Source organism: Centroberyx affinis, unplaced genomic scaffold (genome assembly GCF_046629955.1).
Source record: "Centroberyx affinis isolate AG114_WGS23_722 - 3 ecotype Tasmania unplaced genomic scaffold, CSIRO-AGI_Caff_v1 ptg000277l_1, whole genome shotgun sequence".
Classification (NCBI taxonomy): Eukaryota; Metazoa; Chordata; class Actinopteri; order Beryciformes; family Berycidae; genus Centroberyx; species Centroberyx affinis.
The window spans coordinates 136527-163779 of record NW_027278956.1 but is presented as its reverse complement, the minus strand read 5'-3'; the positions used below and the strand labels follow the sequence as shown (position 1 = coordinate 163779).

The window sequence follows — 27253 nt, the reverse complement described above, 5'->3', positions numbered from 1 at the left end:
AGCAATACTTCTCTTTATGTATATAATGCGATCTAAGCTATGGTTGCTTACAGTTCAGTTGCTAATGTTAACTAGCAAGCCAAGTGGCCTAATGTTGCTGTATTCTGCACAGAGAATTAAGAGCTTAAGGCAACTGATCAACTATGGAGCCAGTGAGCTATCACCTTCAAATAAGCTGCTCATTAAGTCTATACGTCATCCAGTGTGCCGTGGGAATGTACAAAGTCTGTATTTGTTCATTTATTACTATTCATTGCCATTGACAATTCTTACACCTCATCTTCCAGACAAGAGCAAGCCTTCCCCGCCAGTGAGCAACAGCAACAGCACGACGCCTGGGCCGGCCAGCATCACCGTGTCGTCTCCGACCAGCCCCACCAACCAGGTGACGACCCCCGCCTCACCGGTCAAGAAGGTACGGCCTGGTGGACAGGTCTGCTTCATCCCCAGCCTGCTCTGACAAGCCGCCACATCGCTGGCACCAAACCAGCTCTGGACATTATTAATCGGCCCTCCAGCAGACAGATTTCACTCCAAACGAACAAGCAGTTTCTGAGCGCCGATGAAGGAGCTTGGGGGTGGGAATTAAACACTGCAGCACAGTGATGATGTAATCATGTCACTACGCTACCCTTGCATCACTCCAAGCCGTAACGGTACCTCCCCTACTACGTGAGGCCCTGGGGAGCTTAGCACTAGCGAGACATGTCGGTGCCTCTTTGTGTATACAAATCAATAAAATTCACCATCTATTTAGTTTATCTCCCCCATGAACACAAACCTAATTTCACAGCCGGGTGAAGATACAGGGGTTTACATAAATGAGGTTGCAGTTCATACTCCAGGCCATCGCAGGAGTAGTAGTGCTTGGTGGGGATTTGCTCTCGAAGTTGCGGTACATTGAGTGCAGAAAGCTAACAAAACGTCACCGAGCCCCTGAGAGCGAGAGTTACGATTAGTCGTCTCTGGTTTTTAACAAACATGGAAACGGGCTGCGCAAGGGGGATGATTGGTAGCCAACACTGTTAACAGTTTACTATAAGACTGTTTGGCTCAGAGTTGGGACATCAGGAGGCTGTAGTGTACAGAGCAGTGAATTGTGTTGGTTGTTAATGAATACAATGAGGGCTGGTGTTCTTTTTCTTTTCCCTTGTGAGACTGCTGCCCTCTGCTGGCAAGATTAGGCCAAGCATTTAACCTATATGTGCCTGGTCATCTTCTCTGATGTCGGCTGAAACGGTGATCCTATGTCATATTATCTGTAGCTGTTGGAAAGCTGTTTTTTCATGTTTTGATGAACAGTTAGTTCTAAGAAATATGGACGGTTCTGCTAAAATACAGCAGTAACATAAATTGAGAGCAGAAAATGTCAGGACAACACAATGAAGCCATGACGCTTATTGCATTAAGTCAGCGACACCAGACACCGCCTGCTGACTGAGTTAACATTTCAGTGTCGAGCATTAATCTCCTCCGGAAGCACTTTAAATAGGAGCATACCTTTATTGGATTCTGTATCGTTCTGTTTTTATTGCACCCTTTAGTCCGTGTCCATCCAGCGATCAGTGTCCACCAGTCCATCACTTTCTGAGTGTTATTTCTTATTCTACTTATCGTCTTACAATGATCTTCTTATTCCAATCCTTCTATGAAGCCTAGCGCTCACACAGCACAATGTCCTCTGTCTAACAAGAGTGGGCGAAACATTAACAATGTCCAGTTTGACACTACCAAATGTCTATTGTCCTCTCCATGGCTCTCTTGTATACATAACAGAGCTGTCACTCACACCAACTGAGAACAATAATGATAGTGGTGTGGCAGTAAACATTGTGTGGTGTGACCAGGCTTTAAAAAAAAAAAAATCTCTGTCCTTGTCATGAAGTGTGTTTCTTTTGCTGCTGCTTCCATCTCATTCAGGCCTTTTCTCTCTCAACTGTTCTCTATCCGTCTCCCTCTCCCCCTCTCTCTGTTTCTGTCTCTGTCTCTTTCTCATCCTGGGCTCTTGTCTTGGTTGGCTTTAGTCTGATTGTATTACTCCCCTCATGCCTGTGGCGGAGCCAGGCTGTCCTGCATTGTGGCGTCAAGGCTTGCGCAAAACTGGCATTTCTCTTGCGCCCAAAAAACTTATGGTGAGACATCGGTGTGCACCAGAGTTGTCCTCTCGTCCTACATCATGCACCTGTGCACTGACAGCAACGTAACAACCCTAACCACCTTGGCCCGATCCAGGCGACGCCAATTTAACTCCCCGTACCGCTTACTCCCACTCACCAACCCCACATGGTGTTGTTTTGGCATGCATCAACAAACGCACTGTCCCAAACTGTGCTTTCACTGTGTGTCTGCGTGGCTTCTGTGCTTTGTCGTCCGCCTCTTCTGTCATGTTCTTTTGATATTTTGTTTTTTTGCAAAAATATGCGTAGCCAGACGTCGTGTGAAAATACCAGGACTCGGACTTCTAAACCCTAACAGGTTGAATGGATCCTGTCTCCACGCATTGTCAAAGAGCATTTCTTTAACAAAATCAGCATCCGTTTCTGAGAACAGCATGTTCTCGGGATTAAAATGAGCCCAACGTTTGACAGTGCAGGAGTGTATATTTTGACTCTGGGCAAATGTCTCAACTATACATCTGGATGTGATCGTACCTCTCCCGACATTGGCATGTCCCTCCTCAAAATGTCCTCTTCCTCTACTCCCATTCCAACCAGGAAATCGCAGCTCCCGCAGATTAATCAAAACCTGGCCCCCTTGCCGTTTTTGACCTGATTGACCTTTGTGTTACTCACCAAGATGACTAAAACTCTCATTTAACAGCTCTGTGCTGTTAGAAAAGTTAACTCATTGAACTTAACCCCCAACCCCACCCGTCCTCCCTCTCAGGTCGCCCAGCCCGCCGGGAAGGTCTCGACTAAAGTGGAGGAGGAGAGGAAGGACGAGTCGCCGGCGTCGTGGCGCCTGGGCCTGAGGAAGACCGGCAGCTACGGCGCGCTGGCCGAGATCACGGCCACCAAGGAGGCTCAGCGGGAGAAGGACACGGCCGGGGTGATGCGTTCGGCCTCCAGCCCCCGCCTCTCCTCCTCCCTGGACAACAAGGACAAAGACAAGGTCGGCAGTGACATAGCACTCACTCAAATATTGGGCCATCACATCCTCTCTTTTTGCCCCCTCCTCTGTCTTTCTTTTCATCAAAATGTCTGTGATATACTCCTCAAGTGATTCCTTTTTAAAAGAACAAGGAGTGCGAGTTAAGTGTTAAAAAATTGATCGCTGTCTGGCCCTGTCCAGCCATATAACAAGCTCCTTTTTTTCTTTTGGAGTGCCTACTTAACAGCTGGGTACAATATGCATGGATTTGAAAAGGAAGAAATCATTTGCAATAAGGCTAATATGGTGGTTTGAGGCTGTCATGTAATGCAGTACTGCTGTCAAAGCTCAAATAATTTTCATTGAGATTGAATTGCCATCTTTGCAGATAGCTGAAAGCTCTTGGTAGTGGCGTTTGACTTCTCCTCTCTTCCATAAATGGTCAGTAACATGGGCTGTGTTTGTTCCTCTGACTAAAGGAAAAGGACAAAGGAACCCGGCTTGCATATGTGGCTCCCACCATCCCCAGGAGACTGGCCAGTACCTCAGACATCGACGAGAAGGAGAACAGGTGAAGTCCCGGGGCCAAGTGTCTCAGACTCTGTGTAAACATGCATTGGCAGGAGCGCCACCTGCTGCCCACTGCTGTGTGTTGCAGGGAAAAGCTCTCGATGCTCTGCATGGTGTGTGGCTTACTGCAGCCGCTGGTAGTATTGGTTACTGTTGTGCAGCAATAGATTTCGTAGATCTACTACTTGGAAAGGTTAGTTTTTATGGGGTTTCATGAGGGTGACATTTACCTAGTGTTAGACTTTACTAGAATCTATGAAAGTGCACATCTACCACAGTGTTAGTATCTGTGTTTGTGGAGCCCCGGGGTGCTATTGTAGCTCTGGTTCCCCAGGGACTCGGCTGCTAGTCTGGTACGTAGCGGCTCCTACACCCGGCGACGCTGGGACGACGACCTGAAGAACAGCGAAGGAAGCGCCTCCACCAACCGAACCCCCAGCTACCAGCGCAGGTTAGCCCCCCGCTGCCATACAAAGCTCTCCCAAACCTCTCCCAAACCTCCGTCCCCCATCATCTCGCCATCAGATCCCCGCTCCATCGGATCTGACTGGTTTATTATCCATTACGAGGTTGACTTGCATAGCTTTTGGACTATAACCACCCTTGACTAACAACACTATGTAGACAACATTGACAGTTGTTTAGTATCTTCTTCTACTCTACATGTCACATAGATTATGTCATTAGAGACATGCACGTACATGCTTCCATGCGCAACAGCAGCTACTGAGAAAGCCATGCAAATCAGCCCAACGCCTTTCTCTGTCACTGCCACAGAGTCTGTTGCATGACTGTACCTGTCCTGTCAGGTTGCTGTGCCAGTACGTTTGCATTAAATTACATCACTTGGCCCAGCTACCTGGGTGGCTCCCAAAAAGATTACAATTCCCACAATTTCTCATGGCACAAAACCTAGACATGGACACATGCTGCATTCATGTCATATGGGAAAGATGGTAGATATGAGCTTCCTACTTACAAAATACCAATAAAATAACATTTACTTCAGCTTTCGAGTCAAGTAAATACTTCTTGGAACTCGAGGTGATATCCCTGATTTCTCCACCTTCCTGAATTCTGACATCACCAGTGAAGAAATACTTGAGTCAAGTGTAGGGAATGATATATTCATTCCAAATAAAACAAGCAAAATTAATGATTTTCATTGCGCAAGTCATTTTGTGATCACAGCTCTCAAAATTCCATGGCAGGACACAACTATTGGCTGGATTTTTGTTTATGGTAGACATTGCAGTGTTTGGTTTGCTGTAAAACAAGAACTCAAATGCATCACTAAGCACATTGAGCATAAAAAGGTGATCACATGCAACAAAAGTCTGTAGAAAGCTTCAATCGCAGCATCTTAATGGCTTCAAACGTGTTTTAACCGTTCTGACAGCTATTCCCATATGACACGAATGCACCAATAGTGTCGGAGCTTAATAGTCTTTTATCTGTATGTGTGTGTGTATGTGTGTTTTTATATTTGTGTGTGTGTGTGCGCGTCCACCGCTAACATGCCTCTCTCGCCCACCCGCCTGCCAACACGCCAGCACGTCCCATACGCTAGCGCTAGGGCGGAGCGGCAGCACGCGGGACGTGCCAGCCAAGTCTTCGTCCACCTCCAGCTTGGACCCTAACACCTGTAACACTAAACCCTGGCAGCCACCCGCCTCCCACTACCAGTCTTACAGCATTTACCGCAGGTATACCAGCCTCACCCGGGCACCCACCGCCTCTACACCCACCTCTGTCTCTCTCTGCTGTATCGGAGTGCCTACCACTTGTTTTGTTTTTCCCGCGTTAGTCTTAATATCCAAAGGAACAGTGGAAGATCTCTTGTGGAAATTATGCTCTATGTTGGTTTTTTTTGACTAGCCTTGGGACACAGCCAGGTTCCGATTAGTTTCCATAATGTTTCAAAGAAGCAGCTTTTAGAAATGAATTGAAATCTTTCTCAAACCTAAATAATTAAAGCAAAAAATCTTAAAATGGAGTTCATGCTATTCCTGTGATCTTGGACAGTACAGTCTAGATTTGTTAAGATGAACAAGTCTCTTGGAAAACTAGAAATAAATGTGCCAAACCTTGATGTCATCAAGTCCAACTTGGCTTTATAACATACTCAGATTTCCCTGTCAAATCAAATTTTACTGTCCGCACTACTATTAGATAAAGCTAATTTTGATGTGAAAGAAAAAACCCTTCACAAATTCTGCCTCCCCCTCATTGCAAGTGGAACAATTCTTGATGGTAGTAGCGATTAATGTCATTGTTCTTTCAGAGAGAGTTGGTCATAATTCTCAAACTCTGATTTAAGCTGTCAAAGATCATAGCAGTTTGTTTTAAGAGGGCTTCTCTCTTTAAAGCGATGTATTAATCCTTGAGTGTCATAAGCTTGATCGACCTTTTGTTGGAAGAATTGTTATTAATGCTAAAATAAGAGAAGAACGCAGAGAATATAAGAGGGAAAGTGGAATATCAAATCTGGTTTTCCACTCCCTTCTATCATTCCTTTATTTCTCAAACATTTTAGTTCTTCATCAAGACAAATAATCATGGCTAATGATTGTGATGCGAGTTATGGGGATCATGGTTTTATCCGTGACTCTGTTGCCCTGCTTTCACCCGCTCTCCCTCCCCCGCTGACTACACAGTGTTTTGTATGTGTGGCGTTTTTTTTTTTTTTGTCCCGCAGCGGCTCCTTTGGCAGAAGGCACGAGGACTTGAGCTCCTCGACCACCACCTCCTCCTCCACCACCACCACCTCTTCATCTGTTACCTCGCCCACGGGCCATCGCGGCCTGCTCTCCAGCCTGGGCTCCTCCTCCACCCGCACCGGCTCCACCAGTCTCACCAGCAGGTACGGGTTACAGGCCTATAGAGAAATTTACACCGCCGGGCAAAAAGTGTTTGTTAGTGTTGTTTTTGTCACCTGAAATCCCTCCACAAATCCACACACATCAGCTTTATAAAGACAGGCTACAACAGAACCCTAAACCACCGGTGTGTGTGAACAGGTACTGGTCAGAGGAGAGTGCAGAGAGGGAAAAGGAGAAAGAGAAGGAGTCCGCTGCGGTCATCCCCACTATAAACACTGGCTCTACCACCACCACCACATCTACCACTACCACCACCACTGGCACTGTCATTGGCTCTGACGGCAGGGAAAGACGCAGGTAACACACACACACACACACACACACACACCTATAACCGACACAGTACATAAGCTCATGCATGTATACCCTTACATTTGAATACATACTCGTAAATTGTTATTTTCAATCACTTTATAAGTTACTCCTGTTTTATCTGAACTGGATCAGGGTTCGACCGATACTTGGTTTGCTGCTATTGAGCTTTTATTAAAAATCAGGTATTGGCCACTCTGTATCACATTCATCATATCAGAGGTGGATCACACAGTTTGTTTGAAATTGAGGATGCATGAATGTTTTATTGCAATTGTTATAGCACCATAGTGGTGACTTCTAGTGTCCCGTGTCCCATGGTGTCCACTGTTTTTTTGGGACTTTTTTCCTGCCAAAAGATACAATTCTTGACTTCTTAAAGAACTTGAATATCGGCACAAAATATTGTCTCGACAGCTTCAATCCAAAAATATCAGCAGTGGCCTTGAAGAGAAACCCATATCCGTCGAACCCTAATCCGGATGCATTTCCTCTGTTTGAGAATGGGGTGTGTGATCTCCTGCTTTGTGTACACAATGTGAAGGGAGAGAGACAGTGTGTGTGTGAGAGAGAGACTGAGAGAGTTTGTGTGTGAAAGCACGCGTACACACTGGTTTGCACGTGTGTGTGTTTGAGTGGGGTTGAGTGCATGTCTTCCTGTGACAGTGCTGAAATAAGCCACCTGCCATGGTGGGAGTGGGGCAGGCCTGTTACTGAGCTCTAACTGCTCCAGCGACTTCTCCTTATAAGGAAGATGGGCAGAAGCTGCACGTTTTCCTCAAGGCCAAGGCTTGGCTCTGCACTGAATGAGTTCATATTGCTGTGTGGCTAACAGAGGCATATTCCAGACTGGGAGAAACCTTACTGTTTGATTCCCCGAGTTATGTGGCCTGTTTAGCTTGATACCTCTTAAGGAAAGGTTCAACAACCAGATTTTACCACAATATTACAATGCAGAGATGTTAACAGAAGATGTTAACTGTGTTTGTGTGCCAGGTCATACCTGACGCCAGTGCGAGACGAGGAGTCTGAGTCCCAGAGGAAAGCTCGCTCCAGACAGGCTCGACAGTCCAGGAGGTCCACCCAGGTCAGTCAATACGCTTATGCCCATCACTCCTCTGAGACACCTATTCCACCTTTCATATATGGCCATTTAAGTCCTCTCTCTTTCCTAAAAAAGTTGTCTCCTAAAAAAACAAAAAAAACCCCCAAAAGAACAAAAATAATACAGTGGAATCCTTCATCAAAACCAAATGGTGAGCTGTCTGTGTCCCTGTTTTACATTATGATTTCATAGTCCTAGACTGTTTCAGCCATAATAGTCCAACCACCAGAATTCAGTACAATGAAATGGTTTTGCTAAAAGCTGAACTTGTTTGTGTTAAAAGTAAATGAAAGTTGTTATCCTGGTTGACACGTTACTTTTTGTGTGTTCCTCGTTTATGAGGAGCTCCTCATTTACAAGCTGAAAGAATTTGAGCTTCATCCTTTTCTGCTAAAACTCTTGGACTGTACTGTTCTGTAGCCAATGCGTTTCAAAACTGATGACACTCAAGGTAAGCATCGTAAAGGACCTATTAGAGTGTTTACGTTTTACTGGGGAGCAAATGTGAACAGTGAATTTCTGGTTATAAACCTCCCTCATCTTTAACCAGAGAGTGCTATTTTGTAAATTCATCCAAATGTGGATTTAAAAATTGGAAACCTGTGAACAAATGTTCTGACTCCAGAGGCTCAATCTCTCTCTCCTCCTCCTCCTCCAGGGTGTGACTCTGACCGACCTCCAGGAGGCGGAGAAAACCATCGGCAGGAGCCGCCCCACCAGGAGCCGGGAAGAGGAGAAGGAGGAGAAAGAGAAGCAGGACAAGGAGAAGCAGGAGGAGAAGAAGGAGACGGAGACCAAGGAGGACGATTACCGGTCGAGGTACCGCAGCTTCGAAGAGGTACGTAGTAGATCCACGATTCGACTTAAATACTTTACCAAATGTGCTTGTGTTGTTGTATTACTACACACAGGGGGTGGATGAAATTAACAGAAAAAACACAAGAAAAAGTACTTTAACCTTGAAGTATGCTTTGGTCACAAAAGCATCCCAAGGTTTCAAGGATGATTGAAGCTTGAGCCACTTTCCAAAAGCAGGTCACTGTATCTTCTCCAGGCTCTTTTTAGACCCGGTATATTTCACGGCACTGTCCTTGTCATCCGTCTCTGTCTCTCTCCCTACCAGACTTACCAGCGCTATCGGCCCTCCTCCTCCTCCACCTACACCACCTCCACAGTCAGCACTGCCTCCACCCCGTCCTCCTCTAGCACCACCCTGTCCTCCAGCTCCCTCAACAGGCCCAACAGCTTGACGGGAATCACCTCCTCCTATAGCCGTTCCTCCAGGGATACAGAAAAAGGTCAGATAGACCGTACTGTGCTACTCAAATCAGAGGGGAAAGAGTGTTCTGAGATGTGCATTTTCACACAGATTAGTCTACATACTTAAAACTGAAGATCCTTTAAAATCCTATACTGAAAATTGGTCTTATCTACACACAATCCTTGCCCATATTTACAGTTTTAAAGAGTTATAATCTATGGTCTGTTATGTCACTGTACCCCAGGCACTTATTTAATGCGGGGTTAAGAAACATTTTCATATATTGGTCCCTCAGTTGACCAAGTCTTGGTTTTGTTAGCTTGTTTAAGATGTGGATACACTACATGACTTCTAGGTCAAATATAGGCAGGCAAGCAATCTGCCTATATCTAACCTTATCTGTTGGAAGATCACTGACAAGTAGAATACCACCACCTCGTTGTTATAGAGGCCCACTGGTGAACCTAGAAGAACACATAAAAAACTTGACTCTTGTAGAGTCAATAGAAGCGATTTATATGATCCACATTTCAGTTTTCACATGCTTTCAAATAAGAACGTGTTATCTAATTGGCATTAAGACAAAATACATGGCTTCAGAAATCGGGTAATGTGTGATCCCCAAATCCAACTAGCATTAGAGTGTGTGTGCCACAAGATGGAGTCGGTGAGCGTGTGATGATCAATCTTTCAGTCTGTTCAGTTATGTAGTGTGTCCCCAGCTTTGCCAATCAAAATGGAAGCAAAGTTGCAGCAGCTACCAGCAAACCACTATCATGTGGTTTTAAATAGGAGTGCTAGCAAGATGTTTCTAGGCTTGCTGAAGTATCAATACACTGAAACCTAAATAGCAGACCAAAATGAAGAATGCTACAGTATCCCTTCTAATATAAAGCTGTTGATGCACAGACAGGTTCTGCTGAATTCCACCTGGCTCTGGCATTTGTCCCCACAGGCCCAGATTCACACAGGCAGGCTGCCACATGCTGATTAAGGGCACGGTGAAAGAAAGGGATTGAGTTGCCTTTTTAAATTAAGTAGCTCTTCTTTTAACGAATATAGCCATGAAGCATCCCTGGGAAAATAGAAGGCAGCTTCAGTCCGTCCCACTGAAGGAAACAGTGACCACTTTGTTCTCCCACGACCAAAGCTTTCTCCTCTGAACTCAGGCCAACTCGGTTGTTGTCCTAATCGTGCCTAGTGCAGTCAAATAAATGCATTGTTTGACCTGAACTTTTCACATTATTAAAGTCCGCATTCCTATTAAGATTACTTCAATTCGCTAGCTGTTGAAGTCACAATAAAAAGGGTCAATTTGCAGTGCTCAGGTCAAATGCAAATGGCAGTACAAAGGGATTTACACACAGATCAAGTTTGCCTTGCATTATATCAGAAAAATATGCTCCCTTTGATTTAACATTATCAGTTTTTTTGTTTGTACGACTGCTGATATAAGGTTAACATGCGAGAGCAAGGGAAGTTGTCCTGCAGGAAACAATTATTTAAGTTTGTGTTCATCCCTTCAGAATAACTATCAACAGCTATTGAATGGGGGGTGGGGGGAAATAAAGTTTACTTGTATAATCATTGCATATTAACTACTATTTCATGTTATTTTATTGATTCCGGGTGTTGTTTTACAATAAAAATAGTGACACTTGGGCTAGTAGTGGTATCGAAGTCAAATTTTGGTATCATGACAACATCATCATGTATGTATGGACAGAGACAGACAAGAAGGAGGAGGAGAAGGAGGGAGAGGACAAGTCTCAGCCCCGCTCCATACGGGATCGCAGGCGGCCCCGCGAGAAGAGACGCTCCACTGGGGTTTCCTTCTGGACCCAAGATGTAAGAGACTCGCACGCTGTGTTTTAAGTATTTTAAACATTTAGAAATGTTGTGTGTGACCTCCTGTCTGTGTTTTTTTAATTCCAGAGTGATGAAAATGACCCCGACCAGCAGTCCGACTCAGAGGAGGGCAGCACCAAGGGAGAGCCCCAGGTAACCTCAGCACCCACACACCTGCCCACACAGACGGAGCAGAGAGTAGATGGAACTGCTGAATTTTAAGTAGGAACCCTCCCATCTGACATCCAAATCAAGGGAGTGCTATCACCTTTCTTGTAGGGCTCGACTTTGGTTTGATTTTAACTTTGACTAATATAGTCAAGGTCAAGCAAGTATTACTAGTCTTTGATTTGTCCGAGTCTACCCCGTGCAGCTATGAGTTCCTCCCCTGCCCTCCCTCCCTCTTATCTTCCCTTCTGTCTGTCTGCGGCCTTTGAATTTTTATTGTTCCCCCCGTTTCCATCTTCCTGTGATTGTCTGGTTGCTAAGGTGACCTTGCGGACCAAAAGCAGTCTCGGCCACAGATCAGTAGGTCTCAAAACAAGCGGCACGGACAGGAAATCTGGCTCAATGGGGTCAGGGCACACACAGGAATCGGGGGGGCAGAAAGGTTGTCCAATTCCAAGTTCAAGACAGTTTGGTGATTAAGAGGGAACGAAAACACGCCTGAACCCTCGGTGTACGCCATTTGTCTGCCAACAGTGAGATGTCAGAATTGAGATTTCTTTGTTTTTGGCCAAAACATCCAACAAGCACTCTGCGCTTTTTACAACATGAAGTAATTGTTAAAAGCTGGAACAATACGATTTGAATTGAGGTAAATAAAGTAAATAAGGAATTTGTGTTGCGTTTCACATTCCAGTCCCTAAAATAGAACCGAAAACAATAAAGAAGCTGTCAAATACAGTTCAATGCATACAGGGCCCCCCTCTTGGAGCGTGGAAGGGCCACAGAAAGGGCAGTGTTGTGGAAATCTCCCTGGCTGGGCGAGCTTCCTGTTTGAATGGGAGTGTCCTGTGCAGCGTTGCGGAGAGAGCAGACAGTAGTAGTTTGCCCGGGTACCTGGCTTCACATCAGACGCTCAGCGGGGAGAGGAGGAGGAGGAGGAGGAGGAGGAGGAGGAGGGGAGACGGAGCTGCCAGCCCGCCAGCCAGCGTGGATCTCAGTTGTTGCAGGGCAGTACAATAGGGTGGAGCAGCAATGAAGCACTAAATAGGAAACGGCCAATTATCTCCGCATGGATGGGAAAGCGTTCAGGAAAAGCTCCGTCTCCTCCTTTCCAGCCTGGCACTCGCTATTAAAAGTAACCGTCCTCTACATGGTCGAACCGTTTCTAGTGGTGATTGCAGATTTTGTTTTTGTCATGCAACCCTCCCAAAACACAAGCTGTCGCATTACTAGAAACAAGGAACCAGAACAAGAGCATTTTCCTCCCACCCTTCCTGTAGTTTTTTTTCCCTTCTTTTGTGCTCAACTCTCATTGGCTATTGCCGGTCTCTGATCAGATTTGAATTGTTGACGAGCTCGCACTACAGGAGGATGCCAAGACTCAAAGTAATGATGATGCTTCTGACTGGACTGGGAGACGAGAGGTTAAAGTCCTTAACTGTCACACACTACAAGATCATCGGTGCCGACTGTCCATTATCTGCTTCAAAACACGAAAATCAGACATAATGGCCAAATCGTGGCTAACATCCGTCTAAAAGCTGTGTAGTGCGTCTCCAGCCTTGAGCATCAGATGCTTCCAACTGCATGTCGATCATTTCCCCCGAAGGCCCGCATGACTCCTTGACACAAATTGTAGCTCTGTGTTCTGTAATCGCTCTCTGTCTGCTTCAGGAAACTGCCTGCAATTTTAAAATAGCTGGAGGCCTGGCCCTCCACCCTGACCCCCCCCCCTCACCTTATCTGATGTCTAGTCCCATTCTGAGGCCCTCTGCTGGGGCAGCACAAGCGAGGCGAGGCTGGAGCAGCAGTTGGCCTCGAGGCACTGGCAGGCATGGCAGCTGTTCAGGAGTGTGTGTGTGTGTGTGGGAGGCTGGCCACAGGGGAGGGAAGGTCAGGTGCTGAGACAAACACAGAAAAGCTATAGCTTGGAGCAGAATCCGCAAGCAGAGTTTTATTCAGCCCACTGCTTCTGAAATAGCTGCTTTAAATGAACAGCATATCTGATTTAATTTCACTGTTCATTTTGTCGTCTTTTTGTACGTAAGAGTTTAATACCAATCCATGTCACAGCTTTAATCAAATGTGAGCTGCTGTCAGTTGTATCTAATGCTTCATTCGAACACATCTAAAGACATCAAAAATTCACTGTCTGTTTTTGTTTTCTTTCAGAGTGACAGACTGTCCAGGTATGTTTATACCCCTTCATGTTATACTCCATATTATCCTTCATCTGTTATGTGGTCCTATTACAATGGGGTTGCTATACAAACAACCTTTTGAAACAAAATGCCGTCATTATAATTTTAGGAACGAGAGCAGCACTTCATCCTACGATCGCAACGACGCTCTTGGTAGCCGCAGCTACGGCGAGAGTCGGAGGCCATACTCGAGCAGGCTGGACAGAGACGACGCCACTGACTACAAGAAGGTATATCTGGCTATTTGTAAAAGTCTGCTACCAGTCGTCCCAATGAAGTAAACCGCACCAATCGTGCACACGCAGCTGTTGGTTTGAATGGTTTGTTGAGCGTTACGCGTGTTTCTCCTCCCATCAGCTCTACGAGCAGATCCTAGCTGAGAACGAGAAGCTGAAGGCCCAGTTACGCGACACAGACCTGGAGCTGGCGGACTTGAAGCTACAGCTAGAGAAGGCCACACAGGTGCGCTGGGCTCACGCCGCTTCAGCTGATAAGCCGGTGGGGGGTAATTAGGATGTTTCCCCATGTGTCCGCTAACCCTCAAACTGCTGTTTCCTCATTGCAGAGGCAGGAGCGCTATGCCGACCGGTCACAGCTTGAGATGGAGAAAAGGGTAATGACACACCAGCTTTAATAACCTCTATTCCAAATGTCTTTCCTTGATTTCTGACTCTTTGATCTTTACTGTATTTTATAACTTCTCCTCTTTCTAAAAATGTGTTATCTCTGAAACTGAAGAACTGAACTCAGAAATCCTTCTTTCCATTATTTTGATTGAACTGAATTAGACCTGGTTCAACAGCGTGGTAACATAATGCCAATGGGTTTATGTCTGAAGGTAACAAGCAGGCCCCAATATCATCTGGGTGGTGGTATGATCTTAACCTGAGTATTTTACCAGTCTACTGCCTTTTTCTGCTGCTGGCTGTCATGTCACACGAGCCCCTGTAGCTGGCCTCAGGAGAACCTCCGCCCTCCACACCACCCAGAACACTGGCACCTTCTCTCTCACTTGTTTTTGAATCTTGGAGGCAACGTGTGGTCACCACTTCTCAAAACTGTTCTGTTTTTTTTTTTTATTGTGGTGTGTGTGTGTGTGTGTGTCAGTGTGTGCAGGCTATAGAAGTAGTGGACTGTTGATTTACTGTTGGAACTATCTCCGCATGCGTTTTCATTACCATTTTGATGCACTTTTCACTCATTCATAATTATAGTAGTCATGATGGCGGCTGAGAGGAGCAATAAAATAAATTTTCCCTAGCTGCATCCCATGGATTTGTGAACTTTATCCCTTGTTATTGCATAAAAGTCCATTCTCTAACATTAGCCAGATCATCCTCCATGTGTCACATGTATCATGGCCTTTTTCATACTGCATGGATCTCCCTTTTTGTTCAGAAGACCAGTCCAGCCTCTCTATCCATGAGTCATTTCATTAACTTGGCATCTAATGCAGCCTCTAAACATCATCTACTACCCCATTTCCAGACTCATGCCTGCCATTGGTTAGTTACGCATACATCACTGAACATGTAGGTCTAAACATGTAGGGCTATGGTTGTGGCTTGCCGGCACCTCACAACGTCACGTGTGTGTTCAAGCGTGTGCTCTGGCTCCATCCTTCACCCTCTTTCACACCTGTCTTCATCGTACACAGTGTGTAGAGCCTGCGCTGAAGTGTGTTTGTGCTAATTGTCCACATGACACACGTGGACCCCGGGTGAACCTGTTTTCCTCTGTCCCACAGGAAAGAAGAGCTTTAGAAAGGAAGATCTCTGAGATGGAGGAGGAACTCAAGGTAGCATCTCGCATGACACACACACACACACACACTGCATTTCATTTTCTGTGTTTGTGCGATGGGGTTTAGAAGATATTCACCAGCGGAGCCGGGATCACAGCTAATACGCAGTTGGTACTTCAGACCTCAACATCTAGCACTCTATTATTTACAATTTCAGTGGAAAACTACAATTTTGTCCTTGAGTATGGATCACTGCATAAGTTGGGTTAATCCGTTTTTTCGGTGTAAAATCAGCGGTGAGTCATCTGAAATGTAATAACGCTTAAATGTAGATTAGCCATGAATCTACTTTCCGCCTGATTTAATTGAGCATTATTCACAAGTAGACAGTTCATGTCCTTTGTAATGGGTCATTCACACAGAACGGATATGGATTTATAAGGCAATGATAGCTTGATATGGGTGCTTAGAGCCACTAAATCAACCATTTGATATCATAGCAGTGTCAGTTTTGGATCCAACAGACCCCACCTCCATCCCCACTCATTATTTTTGGACTTTGATTTTTAGCTCCAGCGTGTTGCTGCTGAATGTGCACCTGTGCATCTCTGATTTTGTTTCCGGGCACATCTCAGGTCAACCATTGTAATCTATGTTGACGTAAGGTTTAAGCTCTTCAGAAGAGACGACCAATTAAACGTCCCCTTTTCTTGGAAAGCAGAAAATCCAAATCCATTACACCCTAGTCAGCAAGTGTTCTTCCCAGCACTGTGATAACGTAGTGTGTTTATTCCTCGGTCCTAGGCAGCTGGCCGACCTTATCTCTTGTCTCTTTCTATTCTCCTCCGCTAGCGTAGATCGACAGCTCAAACACGCCGAAGCGGAAAGCTCTTTATCATTCCTTCGGTTTCCAAAATCTGTCCCCATTTTCTAACAATCTTCCTTTTCTGTTTTCCCTTTTTTTTTTTTCTTCTTCTCTCGGCCCCTCTTCTCTGTTAATTTATATTGTCCTGTCTTTCTCTAATCCTTTCTCTCTCTCTCTAATTTCTCGGAACCCTCTTAACATTTTCCCCTTTTCCTCCTCTGCCATTTCTGTTACTCTCGCTCTCTCCTTCCATCCCCTCTCTCTCTCCCTCTCCCTCTCTCTCTCTCCTCCTGTGTTGTGGTTGTTGTTTTCTCCCCCCCTGCAGAACCTCCCCCAGGTAAAGCAGGTTCAGGCCCTGCGGCAGGTTAAGGAGCGGCTGCAGGCAGAGAACCGGGCGCTGGCCCGCGTGGTGGCAAAGCTCTCCCAGTCCGCCTGCAGCCAGCTGCCCGCCGTCGACCTCTAAGCCACGTCCGTCCGTCCGTCCGTCCGTCCACCACCACCACCTTCTCCTCTTCTTCCTCCTCCTCCTCCTCTTCCTCCTTCTCACCTCTCCTCCCCACCCAACCCCATCCTTCTCATGCTCCATTTGCGCTCCGCCCCGCACCCATAGACAGGCAGGTGCCCAGCCGCCCAACCATCGTTGGTTTTGAATTTACTCCCCTTTCCGCCCCCCTCTGCCTCCCCAGACCTCTTGGTTTTTCACATTGGGGAGCGTGTTTTTTTTTTTTTGTTTATTACAAGAGGGCACTCTCCTTTTACAGTACACAACTATCAGATGCTTTCCACACTTCACGACATAGGAAAATGTCCCCATAAGTCATAATAGTTAACATGTTTACAATGGGGGGGGGAAGGGTAAGGTAAGTATCATTTCAGACCGGCAGGTGTTGCATTACTGCTGTCAGATCAAACCAAAATTTACTAAAAATGTCTTTGATTACTCAGTGCAGTAGTGGAATCTTTATCTTTTATCTGATGTTTTATTTCAAAGTACTGTAAAGGAAAGTGTCCTTTTTTGTACAATTTGTAGTTTTGATGCTTCCATCAGGGAGCGCCGTTGTTCAGTTTGGCTTGTTCTGGCTTCTTTGCATGAAGTGGCTTCCTTTTTTGCATCAACCTGTGGCCCACATCCTTCAGAGACTTGAACTTTTTTCTTTCCCCCCTCCTCTGTACCTCCCCAAGTTTAATTTCACAGATGACATCAACAAAGCCTTGGGTCAATTGCATGCGGCAAACAGGTTCATTCGGTTGCAGGTGTAGCGACTTGTTTGGTCAGTAACGAGCACAAATATTAGACGAGGGCTTGCCTGCCATGCAGCGGTGCTGCAGTATGGCGAATTAACCAACAGGTCGGTTGATTGTCATCTGTAATCATTGTGCGATAGTTTGTTTTTAAGTGGACTGCAGTCTTCTCTCAGTGCCGTGTGTCAATAGGGGACCTCTGAAAATAATTGGAACATGATTACTGACTGAAGCACTCGCCCCCGTAGCTTCTGTACTACGCTGCTGAAAGGAAACGCCAGCTGACAATACTTTTTTAAAGAACCATTTAGACTTTGCACAGTAATGTCTCTAGTCATGTAGAATGAAATGCATCCCACCGCCTGGGTGATTGAATTTTTGATTTTTTTTTTTTTTTAGCAATTCAGGTTTTTGCAGGTCATTATAGCACATTTCAGACTTTAGAATCCAATAAAGAGAAATGTCAAGCTTTTCCACAACAGCAAAAGTGCAGTAGTGGATCATGACTCCTCCTGCAGTCACAGCCATCTGAAAGGCGAGTGTAGGTGTTCACCCACTATGCCTTGGAAGTTCAGCTATAAATAGATGATGTGGTGTGTGCTTTGTCTGCCTATCAGACATGATGGAGCGTCACTGCGGACGCCACAACAGGATCTAGATGTGAACTTTTTGTTTGGGTCAAATAAAGGAGTGACTCTCTATCGTTTTGCTCTGCTGTGTATTTTAAAGACGGCTTGTTTGCCGGCTGCCAGTTCAGCAGCCGTTCAGGTTCTGCATGGCTATTCATCAGGAACTTTGGCCTGTGGTGTGCCCGCTTCATTTCTCTCTCTCCTGACTTGGAACAAGGATGTGATTTTTTTTTTTTTTTTTTTTTTTTAAAAGGAGAAAAAAAAAGATTGAGAGATGCTGTGTGACTGGTCCAAGATTGCTGACACACGCTGCAATTAACAGTTTGTAAAACTGGCCTGACTGGTTAACAGCACCATGTATCTGTCAAGACCCGTCTAAGCCTTCTCCCTCTCTCTCTCTCTCCCTCCCCCACTCTGTTTTCTTTTACTCTCTTCCAGACGCTACCAGACTTGAAAGCAGACAACCAGAGACTAAAGGACGAGAACGGAGCCCTCATTCGAGTCATTAGCAAGCTTTCCAAGTAGAACAGACCCCCCCCCCCCCCCGCCCCCCGCCCCGTCTTCTGCACCCCCACTCCCCCATGGCAGTGACTAATGGAATTGCACATTTAGATATTAATTGCAACAGACATCAGAGACGAGACTCCTGTTTTTTTTTTTTTTTTGTTGGTTTTGTTCCCCGTTTTCTCCTCTCTCCCAGCTCTTATCTCTTTGCTCCTCCACCGCTGCAGCATCCACCCATCCATCCATTCATCCACTCCCCACCCAACCCCCCCCCACCCCTTGTGCCACCCCTTAGATTATAATCCACTTGATTCTGTGGCTGCTGTCCAGATAGAACCATGAGTTTACAGAGCAAAAGGAAAGAAGGGTTGAGTGATCAGCATGTCAAAAAGCATCGTGGGCGGGGAAGCCTGAGAAAACTATTTAACCAATAAGCCTTAGTTGTACATAAAAGAGATAAAAGAAACACTCGCATCGATTCTCTCTCTCTCTCTCCCCCTCTCGCCCTCTCTCTCTCTCTCTCACACTCTCTCTCGCCCTCTCTCTCTCTCTTGGCTGTCACTGAAGAACAGTTATTATCCAACACCTGATTTTTTTTTTTTATTTGTGCCACGATCTCTCTTTATTTGATGTCATTTTTTTTCCTCTTCCTTGTGTAAGTGTTGTGTGCTGTGCAGTCTTTTCACCCCCCCCCCCACCACCACCACCACCCTCCCTCCCACCACCACCACCACCACCCTCCCAAGTGCCACTTCTGCCCCACATCAACTGCAAGTGATCGCCTCCTCTCCTCGTTTGCCCCCTTACCCTCCTCCACACACACACACACACTCAAACACACCCCTCCTCCCTCTCTCCATGCCCCCCCCCCCGTACCTCTGTGCGTCTTCCTCCAAGAGGGAAAAAAAAAAATCGAATTCTCGCTTTACCGATCGAGGCGGACCTGGTGGAATTTAAGCTTTCACTGTATGTGCAATATGCATTTATTTCTTTTTTCTTTTTTTTTTTCCTTTTTAAAAAATGCTTTAATGATGAGTCCATCACAAGTAGGATTTTTTCACTCTTCCACCGCTTCCATCGCTCACCTTCCTCCCCCTCTTTTTTTTTTTTTTTTTTTTTTTTTTTTTTCAAGTTTGTAGTGTAGTCAGTTTATACTCTGTATTTCTCACTTTTTTGTTTTAGCAGGTACTGAGTGATGCTGTATATACCTGTATGTATTTGTTTGAGACCAGCACATGGCATGCGTTTATGGTTCCCGTCTGTTACTATTAAAAGTATACAAATTCCAGAGGACAAAAAGGTGTGTTTTTAAATTTTTTTTTTTTCCTTTATAGTCTAAAGACATTGGATTACAGTAGGGCCTCTCTCTTACATGAGATGGCTGGCAGTGTTCAGTGCTTTTTTGTTTTTTTTGTTTTTTTCCAGTTTAAAAAAAAAAGTGTTCACATAATTGTGAGATAAAAATAATTGCTTCACTACATTTCACACATTGTATCCAGTATCTTTGGAAGAGTGCTGTTCATTTTTTCCATTTTTTTTTTTTTTTTTTTTAAAAAGCTGTAGTATTATAGCCAAGGTGTTGTCACTAAAAAAAAATCTTAGGTATCGCTAACCCAGTCCTTTTTACAATGTCTACATGCACTGTCAATGCCATGTGAGGAGTCTTGATGTCAGGTTAAAGCAACTTGCCACCATCAAATAGTCCATGCATCTGAAAACATTTTATGCATTTCAGTGGCCTTTTAAGAATATTTTAGTAAAAGAAAAAAAAAGTCGCTGCAGATGGACTGTTGACCATCTACTTCTTTGGTTTAGAACTTTTTTTTTTGTTTTTGTTTTTGTTCTGATGGTTTTTTTCTTTATTTTATTTTTTTTTTCCCGTCATCTTGTAAAATAGGTGTGTGGCTTCATACATGCAAGCTGTGCTGTGACTACCAACCACTGAAGAGTTCATTAAAAATAAACTTGTACATTGTAAAGTTCCCACGTTTGGTTATTTTCTTCTTGAAATGTATGAAATGGCAGGAAAATGCTTACTTTTCCCCCCATCCATATGTTAAAATGATCTTGGTACCAGATGATAAATGATTTATTTTGTTTACACTCTGGAATCCAGACATAAAAAGATTTATTTTTTTTGAACGTAAGGCCTTTAGATGGAAGGATAATAATTGTAAAGGCTATTTTGAGAATTTGTGGTGTATTTATATATCTTTTATACCTTTTTTTTCACCTCAGGAGGCTGCCATTTTTGTGTGTACCTGCTCCATCACTGACAGGAAACCAGATGAACCATTTTAGTGTGCTGCCATACTGCGTCTCACCACTAGATGGTGCACAGCTTTGCATATTGTTGACCAGTCAGGTGCACTGACCATGATTTTACAGTAGCCTGGGTTTTTGTAGCCACTCAGTATCCAATTGTGTTATTTTTTCACTTAATGCTTAACTTTACACTTAACTATTGCATGGGAAATTAATTCAGTGCTTGATACTGATTTAAAAAAAGCTCATATACTGACAAAGTAGGCATAAGGCATTAGTGTCTTCATACAGCTTCATCTTTTGGCTGTTTTAGCGTTACATTGTTCACCTGGATAATAAAAAAGTCGTTACATTTCTAGGATTTGAAGTGACAGATCTCAAATCTGCTTCTCCAACACTTTGTTTGCAGCTTTACATCAGTAACAAAGTACTGCCTTCCCTCCCTGGGCTTAAAACCACTACCGACGTCTTCACAGCCTTCTGTCTGCGCTGCTTCACTTCACTTGAGTCTTTATTACAATCCCAGACGGCTGTGAATTTGCAGCAAATGCAGTGGAACCCAGTGCTAGACAATAACATTTACACACAGCCATAAAACGACAGAATAGCCGTGTACGTTTCGCTGCCACTTCCCACTCCTTGAATAAGAAACAGCCTTTAACCGAGCTTCCTACTTCTTCTGCCTAAAAATAGCCTGTCTGCTTAACTCTAATGAATCTGACAGTGATAATGTGGTAAGCGGCGTTCGCTTTGATGGACTTGTTTTTTTTTGCATGTAATAGCTCTTGGCATGGGGGGGTGTTCCATTCAGTCTTCAGATAATGATAAGCGATGGTATGTGCTGTACTTGCTCAGAGTCGTGCAGAAGAGTCGTGCTTTTCCACTTTTCCGTCGCCCCGTGGAAAAGTGGAAAAGGCTTTGAGAGGCCCGGGTCTGGTTTGGATCTGGTTTGTGTCTCCATGCCTCCTCCAGCTGAAGCAGATTGTCCTCACCAGGACCTCGACCCGAGATAACAGGAGAGAAAAGAGCGTTCTGGACGGCTTCCCGGCCTTAAAAGATGACCCCCGGATAATTAGAGGAACAAATGGTTTTAATTATTGCAGGGTGGTTTTCAGAAGCAAAGGGGGGGGGGAGATGTCAGGCTATTAGTTTCTGTCATTACTCTACTCTGCATTCTGATGGTGTCCAACCTGCACATTTATTCCCGAAATGATGGATGTTTACCCCCTTTACCTCCTCTAGATGCTTCATTCTGAAATAGATGAGCTGAAAAGTCTTTGGACAAAACTTAAAAACTTGTCTGATGTCATAAAAGCAGCTGTAAATGAGTCCCACTCAGTGTTGTAAATACTTAATCAGCAATTAAAATGATCCCCAAACTTCTTTCCCCATTCCGTTTTAAGTCTCCGGTTGGGACAGAACTTGTTAGCCGCTCGCTGAGACACATAGAAATGTGAACTGTTCCCACCAATAAGTCTCAGCGGGAGCTTAGATTCAGAAGCCTTGGAAAAAAAAAATACCAAAAAAAAAAAAACAGCTCATGATTGCTCGCTAGTCTCTTTGATTCCTGACAGGCGGTTCCACCACGGGACGATGTGCTGTGCTTTTCTAGGTTGGAAATCATCCGTACAGAAAGGAATTAGATCTCGGCAACTCCTGTCTCACACACACACACACACACACACACACACACACACACACACACACACACACACACACACTGATCCTCTCCTCTCCTCTCTACTCATTTTTTCCACACCATAGCCTAATCTCCTTCTCTTCTGTACCGTGCATTGCAGCAGAAAGAGCTCACAGCCCAAACAAACCTCCCCAATTACAATTACAACCCGCTCCCCCCCCAACACACACACACACACACAGCGGAATTGGACACACTGGCTGCGCAAAGCCCCCCCTGCTCCGACGACAAACAGCAGCAGGCTTTCCACTCTCTCTCCATATTAAAGCGAGTGCCACTCCAACGGCAGATCAAGGCGTCCCGATGAACTGAAGGGAAGACAAACGCTCACAGACTCAAAGCAGCAGGAGCTTGACACACTTGCTGTAGATGCATGCAGTTAAAGAAGCTGTTGACGGGCCTCAGTGGGAGCTGCCACACCCTCCTGTCCTCTCACTCTCTTTTCACTGAGGTGTCACCAGCAGGGTTTACACGGAGGCCGATGCTCCTTTAATGAGCAGAATATCAGCCCAAATGCCTCATTAACCGCAAACTACGGAAGCCCAGAGTGGCCATGAATGCTCTTTTTTTGTAACCCCTTTATCTCGAGAACATGACTTTATTATCTCATTATCTCAAGAAACCTACGTTGGGTTTTTTTCCCCCCTCAAGATCACGATTCAAGTATCTCAAGATTTTCTCATGATCACAACTTCATAAGGTATGAAGATTATGAGTGAATGATTTTGGATAGGTCACTGTTGTGATGATGTCACACCTGACACACGCCCCCCTGAAAAAAAGTGTAGACAGACTGAAGTGGGATTGACAATGTCAGAAAGAGAGATCATGACTGTAAATCAGATTTTACTTTAGTTACTTCAAGTAGGCTAAGTGGTGGTATATAAACCTTTAATAATCCATTCTATAGGACAGTGGTTGTCAAAGTGGGGTCCAGGGACTGCTAGGGGGCCTTGAGGGGGTCCCAGGGGGTCTCCAGCAAAATAAGGAATGATTTAATGACATTGTAGTTGAATTCACTAGGAATTATCTCTTAGAGAATGTGACTGTTCTAACTGTAGATTTAACTCTCATCACTATTATCTCCCTCAGAGTGCAGTTAACCCATTCAGTTAGAATATTATCAGCCAGTAGCAGTGTAAACTACTTTCTTTCATTTATTCTCATTACATGCTTTGGTGCATATTAACCTGCACCACATCAGATCAGATCATCCATGTAATCGGTTAAATATCCTGCGTGTAATTGTAGCTCGAGCCTGGAGTGTGGAAGAGGCCGATACAGGATACAAACCTCACACACTTCACTTGAGTATGCTTCAATGTGACAGCGTTGACTTTCCCGGAGCGAGTCTGCCCCCCCCCCCCCCCCGACATCACTCACTCCCTGGCACATCTTCATAATATTTATGGTAATTATACGATGACTTAGAGGCAGCGCAGTTTATCCACTGAGCCGATCTGCACGCGGAGGGCTGCGCTGCAAGAATATCCATCTTGACGAGTCATTTAGTCTTGGCTTGAGTCTTGAAATCTTGTTTTTCTCAACTAAAGTGAAAAAATGTGCTATTAGGAAGAGATAATTGAACTTATTTCCAATGCAGTTTCACCTGTTTTGAGAATTTTGTTTTGTACAAAGGGACAATATCTTGGAATAAAGCAAATCACCCCTCTAGTATCAAGATAATGTCACTTGATTCAACAAAACTTTTTAACCAAGTTGGCATTAAGTCGAAATGATCAGATTTCTTTCACTTGTTTTAAGAAAAATTAGATTTGAACACTCAATACTGAATGAAATGAGACATTTCTTGCAGCGTGTGCAGCTGAGTCAGCGACACAGAGCATGGGGAGGAGGTTGGCAAGCTGACCCACCCAGTCACCCACCATCACGCCATCATCATCAACAGATGGCACCCTGCAGATGGCACTGGGACGGCACCGGGAGCCGTTGGAGGGTGCAGCAGGGATAACGGACAAAGCAATCAGCCGGACAGAGGGGCGGGATCCACGGCGCAGAGTGGAGCCCTGGTCACCAGGGGAACAGGGGGGCAGGGGGTCGGCCTCATCACTCAAAGAAGTAATACATTACTCCATCCTTGTTACTCATCAAAAAAGTAATGTGATTACTTATGTTGAAAGTCAACTTCTTTACAATTCCTTATCTAAACTGAGAGGATGATGGCTAATTATGAAAAACAAATTGGAGGATGCTTATGTGGTTTTTGGAAGATTCACCTTCAATGTAATATTTAGAGGATGGTGCTAATTAGAGGAAGGTGCTAACTAAAGTATTTTTGAATGGTAACTGTAATGTTATCTCTGAAATTCAAATAGTAATTTGTTACCCTACTTGTTACAGGGAACGCTGCTCAATGGAATACACCAGGTTTTGGAAATCAACTTAAGTGGTGAGAATATAGACACCAAAATCATCCATGTGTCCCCAGTAGATCATTGGCTCCGGTGCTCCATGTTAACACTTTAGCACTATGTTGAGTGATAGTGGGACACTAGCATTACATCAAAAGTGAGAAAACTTTTAGAAACTCTAAAGCTAAATGGTAAGTCATCTTAAATGTTATGTGGCCAAGTCTTGCAGTTTTGTATAGGAGATTGGTAAAAAAAAAATATATATATATATATAATAATAACATGCTGTTATGAACTATCAGGGACTAGTTTCCCTGTTTCCCCAGGAAGTGAAGGTGATGGGTGGTAGGAGACTGTGTGCAGCTAAAACTCACTGTGCAGTGGATGAACAATGTTTTGCTCACCGGAAATAGTTCAGAAAATAGACCTGGCTACATCAGCTATATTGACTTAATGACTAATATTTCATTTTTAAAATGTATGACTCGACAAGCCATATAATAAAAACCACAACTTTTTATGACTAAAAGGTCAGTGTTCTTACTTTGGAGAATGCCTCTTGCATCCTCAGTGCTAGTCAGTACTAGACTCAACATAGTGCAGCTTAAAGTCATAATGACATGGCATTTTAGAGCATCTTGTTTATATAATTTGACTTCTTACCTGCTGAAAGTGGATATCGGGATGGGACATAACGCAGGCAGGGCTCATTCAAGAGTGTAAACCAATGGGATATCAGTTAGGGAGAGAAAGGCAGTTTTATTTGATGGGGAGGGCGGAGGGTTGTTTAAAAATCGGTGATGTTTTATTGGTTGGAATTTGTATGTTCGTCTCCTGGTTCATCATTAAGATAAACTGTTTTCCAGGAAGTAAAAGGGGTTTTGATACAAAAAAATGGAACATTTTGGGGCATTTACTGTTAAACGGGTGTATATTTCGACATGGAAAATTATCTAACAAGGTGAAAAAGTCATGTTTCATTTCATTTTCACTCTCTCATGACCTCACTCCCTCTCACTCTCTTTCTCTCTCTCTCTCTCTCTCTGTATTATTCGAGGAAGTGTGTCACCCTGCGCTCTGTTGTCCCTCTCTTTCAGCTTCCTTCCCGCCTGTCGACCACGCAGTTTACTCCAGCGCTCCACTAACTTAACTTAAGCGGCCGGCTCGTGTCAGGAAGGTCACCGGCTCAAATCATACAGGATCGTCCGGGTATTAAAAATCAGGTGGGAACGCGTAGAACTGCGTGAATGTGAAGCAGGCAGTTGCTGGAAAAAAATTAGATTAGATTAGATTATGCTGCTCCGCCAACCCTCCCTGGATAAATGAAAGTTCAACAGAAAGGAGGGGAGGGAATTCGGCGTTTCCTGTGCATCCACCCATGGGCCAGAAAGCCTCACTGTTGGCTTCAAATCACAGAAGTTCAAAACTTTTATATAGTACACTGGGAGTTGTGAAATCATATTATTTTCTCACAACCGCGTCTTCTTATTGACTAATTCAGGGCCAAAGAAGACGGTTTCCCAATCTCTGGGCTCTGCTACACATCCCAGTCTAACCTCATACTAGTAAACTACATACTGCATGTCTGTGTGTCCACTAACTAAACATCTGAATACTTCTTTACACTTGGATAAACAGCCGCATGAGCTCACTCCTAGCCCAAAAATCAGCCACCTAATAGCTTTTTGACTGCAACATTACTGTCAAATAAACGAAACCCTGCGAACGCAAGAGCAGCCATCACACACTGTTATGTTTAATATAAATTGCGGGCTACTGGCAGTGATGATTTTACACACTTTGGCAAGCACTGTGTTTTTCTTCTTCACCGCAAGTGTGTTACAAAGAACTGATATTGCCGTTTATTAAAAAAAAACACACACTGTAAAGCTTTCAGAGAGGGTGTGGGATACTGTGAACTAACTTTATGAAACACTCACAAAAGCAGAGGGAGTGCGCTTATACTCCCATATCTCCCTTTGGAAATACATTAGTGGAATGCTAGATGGGATTTAGTTGAAAGCGGAGGAGAGTTTGCGTTGGCATGGAAGGAAACACTCAGCGACAACCCTTGTGCCCCCTCGTTTTTTTTCTCCCTCCTCAAGAGCAGACAGAAATATGCTAAATATGCAGCAGTGTGACCTGAGTCCATAGATCAGGGTTTATTTTTAGGAGAGGCGCCTCACTCCCTCGCTCCACCTCGGCTTTCTCATTATCATTAGATAATGGGCGAAAGCCTGGATCTGGCCTCCCACTCACCAACATGATCTCCTGTGACACATTTTTACCCTTTATCACAAATAACATTGGGGGCTTGACTTAGTCCATCAACATTTTTTACACTGTCCTGAACTCCTGATGTAAACTGTGTCATTTTAGACATATTAGTGACATGTTGTGGGAAAAAAACCCGTCTTATATATTGATGATAAAGCGGCTTGAAAGTGTGTGCACCCTTGGGAGCAGGCTACACACACAAATCTCCCACCACAAGGC

At 44.5% G+C, this 27253-nt stretch overlaps 1 protein-coding gene across 9 annotated transcripts in view; it reads left to right on the top strand.

Annotated features, from left to right (window-relative positions):
- ppp1r12a (protein phosphatase 1, regulatory subunit 12A) overlaps window positions 1–18448 on the top strand; it is a 50774-nt gene extending 32326 nt beyond the window's left edge. The window contains exons 9-27 of one of the 9 annotated variants that reach the window (XM_071512272.1): window positions 288–415; window positions 2025–2132; window positions 2887–3111; window positions 3570–3661; window positions 3995–4111; window positions 5214–5366; window positions 6359–6460; window positions 6678–6839; window positions 7851–7941; window positions 8618–8797; window positions 9092–9274; window positions 10961–11068; window positions 11156–11221; window positions 13409–13425; window positions 13547–13667; window positions 13795–13899; window positions 14003–14050; window positions 15185–15235; window positions 16372–16632. In XM_071512272.1, coding sequence (XP_071368373.1) covers window positions 288–415; window positions 2025–2132; window positions 2887–3111; window positions 3570–3661; window positions 3995–4111; window positions 5214–5366; window positions 6359–6460; window positions 6678–6839; window positions 7851–7941; window positions 8618–8797; window positions 9092–9274; window positions 10961–11068; window positions 11156–11221; window positions 13409–13425; window positions 13547–13667; window positions 13795–13899; window positions 14003–14050; window positions 15185–15235; window positions 16372–16509 — 2195 coding nt within the window. In that variant the 3' untranslated portion in view covers window positions 16510–16632. Of the gene's footprint in view, window positions 1–287; window positions 416–2024; window positions 2133–2886; window positions 3112–3569; window positions 3662–3994; window positions 4112–5213; window positions 5367–6358; window positions 6530–6641; window positions 6840–7850; window positions 7942–8617; window positions 8798–9082; window positions 9275–10946; window positions 11069–11155; window positions 11222–13408; window positions 13430–13546; window positions 13668–13794; window positions 13900–14002; window positions 14051–15184; window positions 15236–16371; window positions 16633–18355 lie in introns of those variants that run through there. The other 8 variants (XM_071512254.1, XM_071512289.1, XM_071512297.1 and 5 more) reach the window with 8 other exon arrangements.
- The last annotated feature ends 8805 nt before the right edge of the window (window positions 18449–27253 follow it).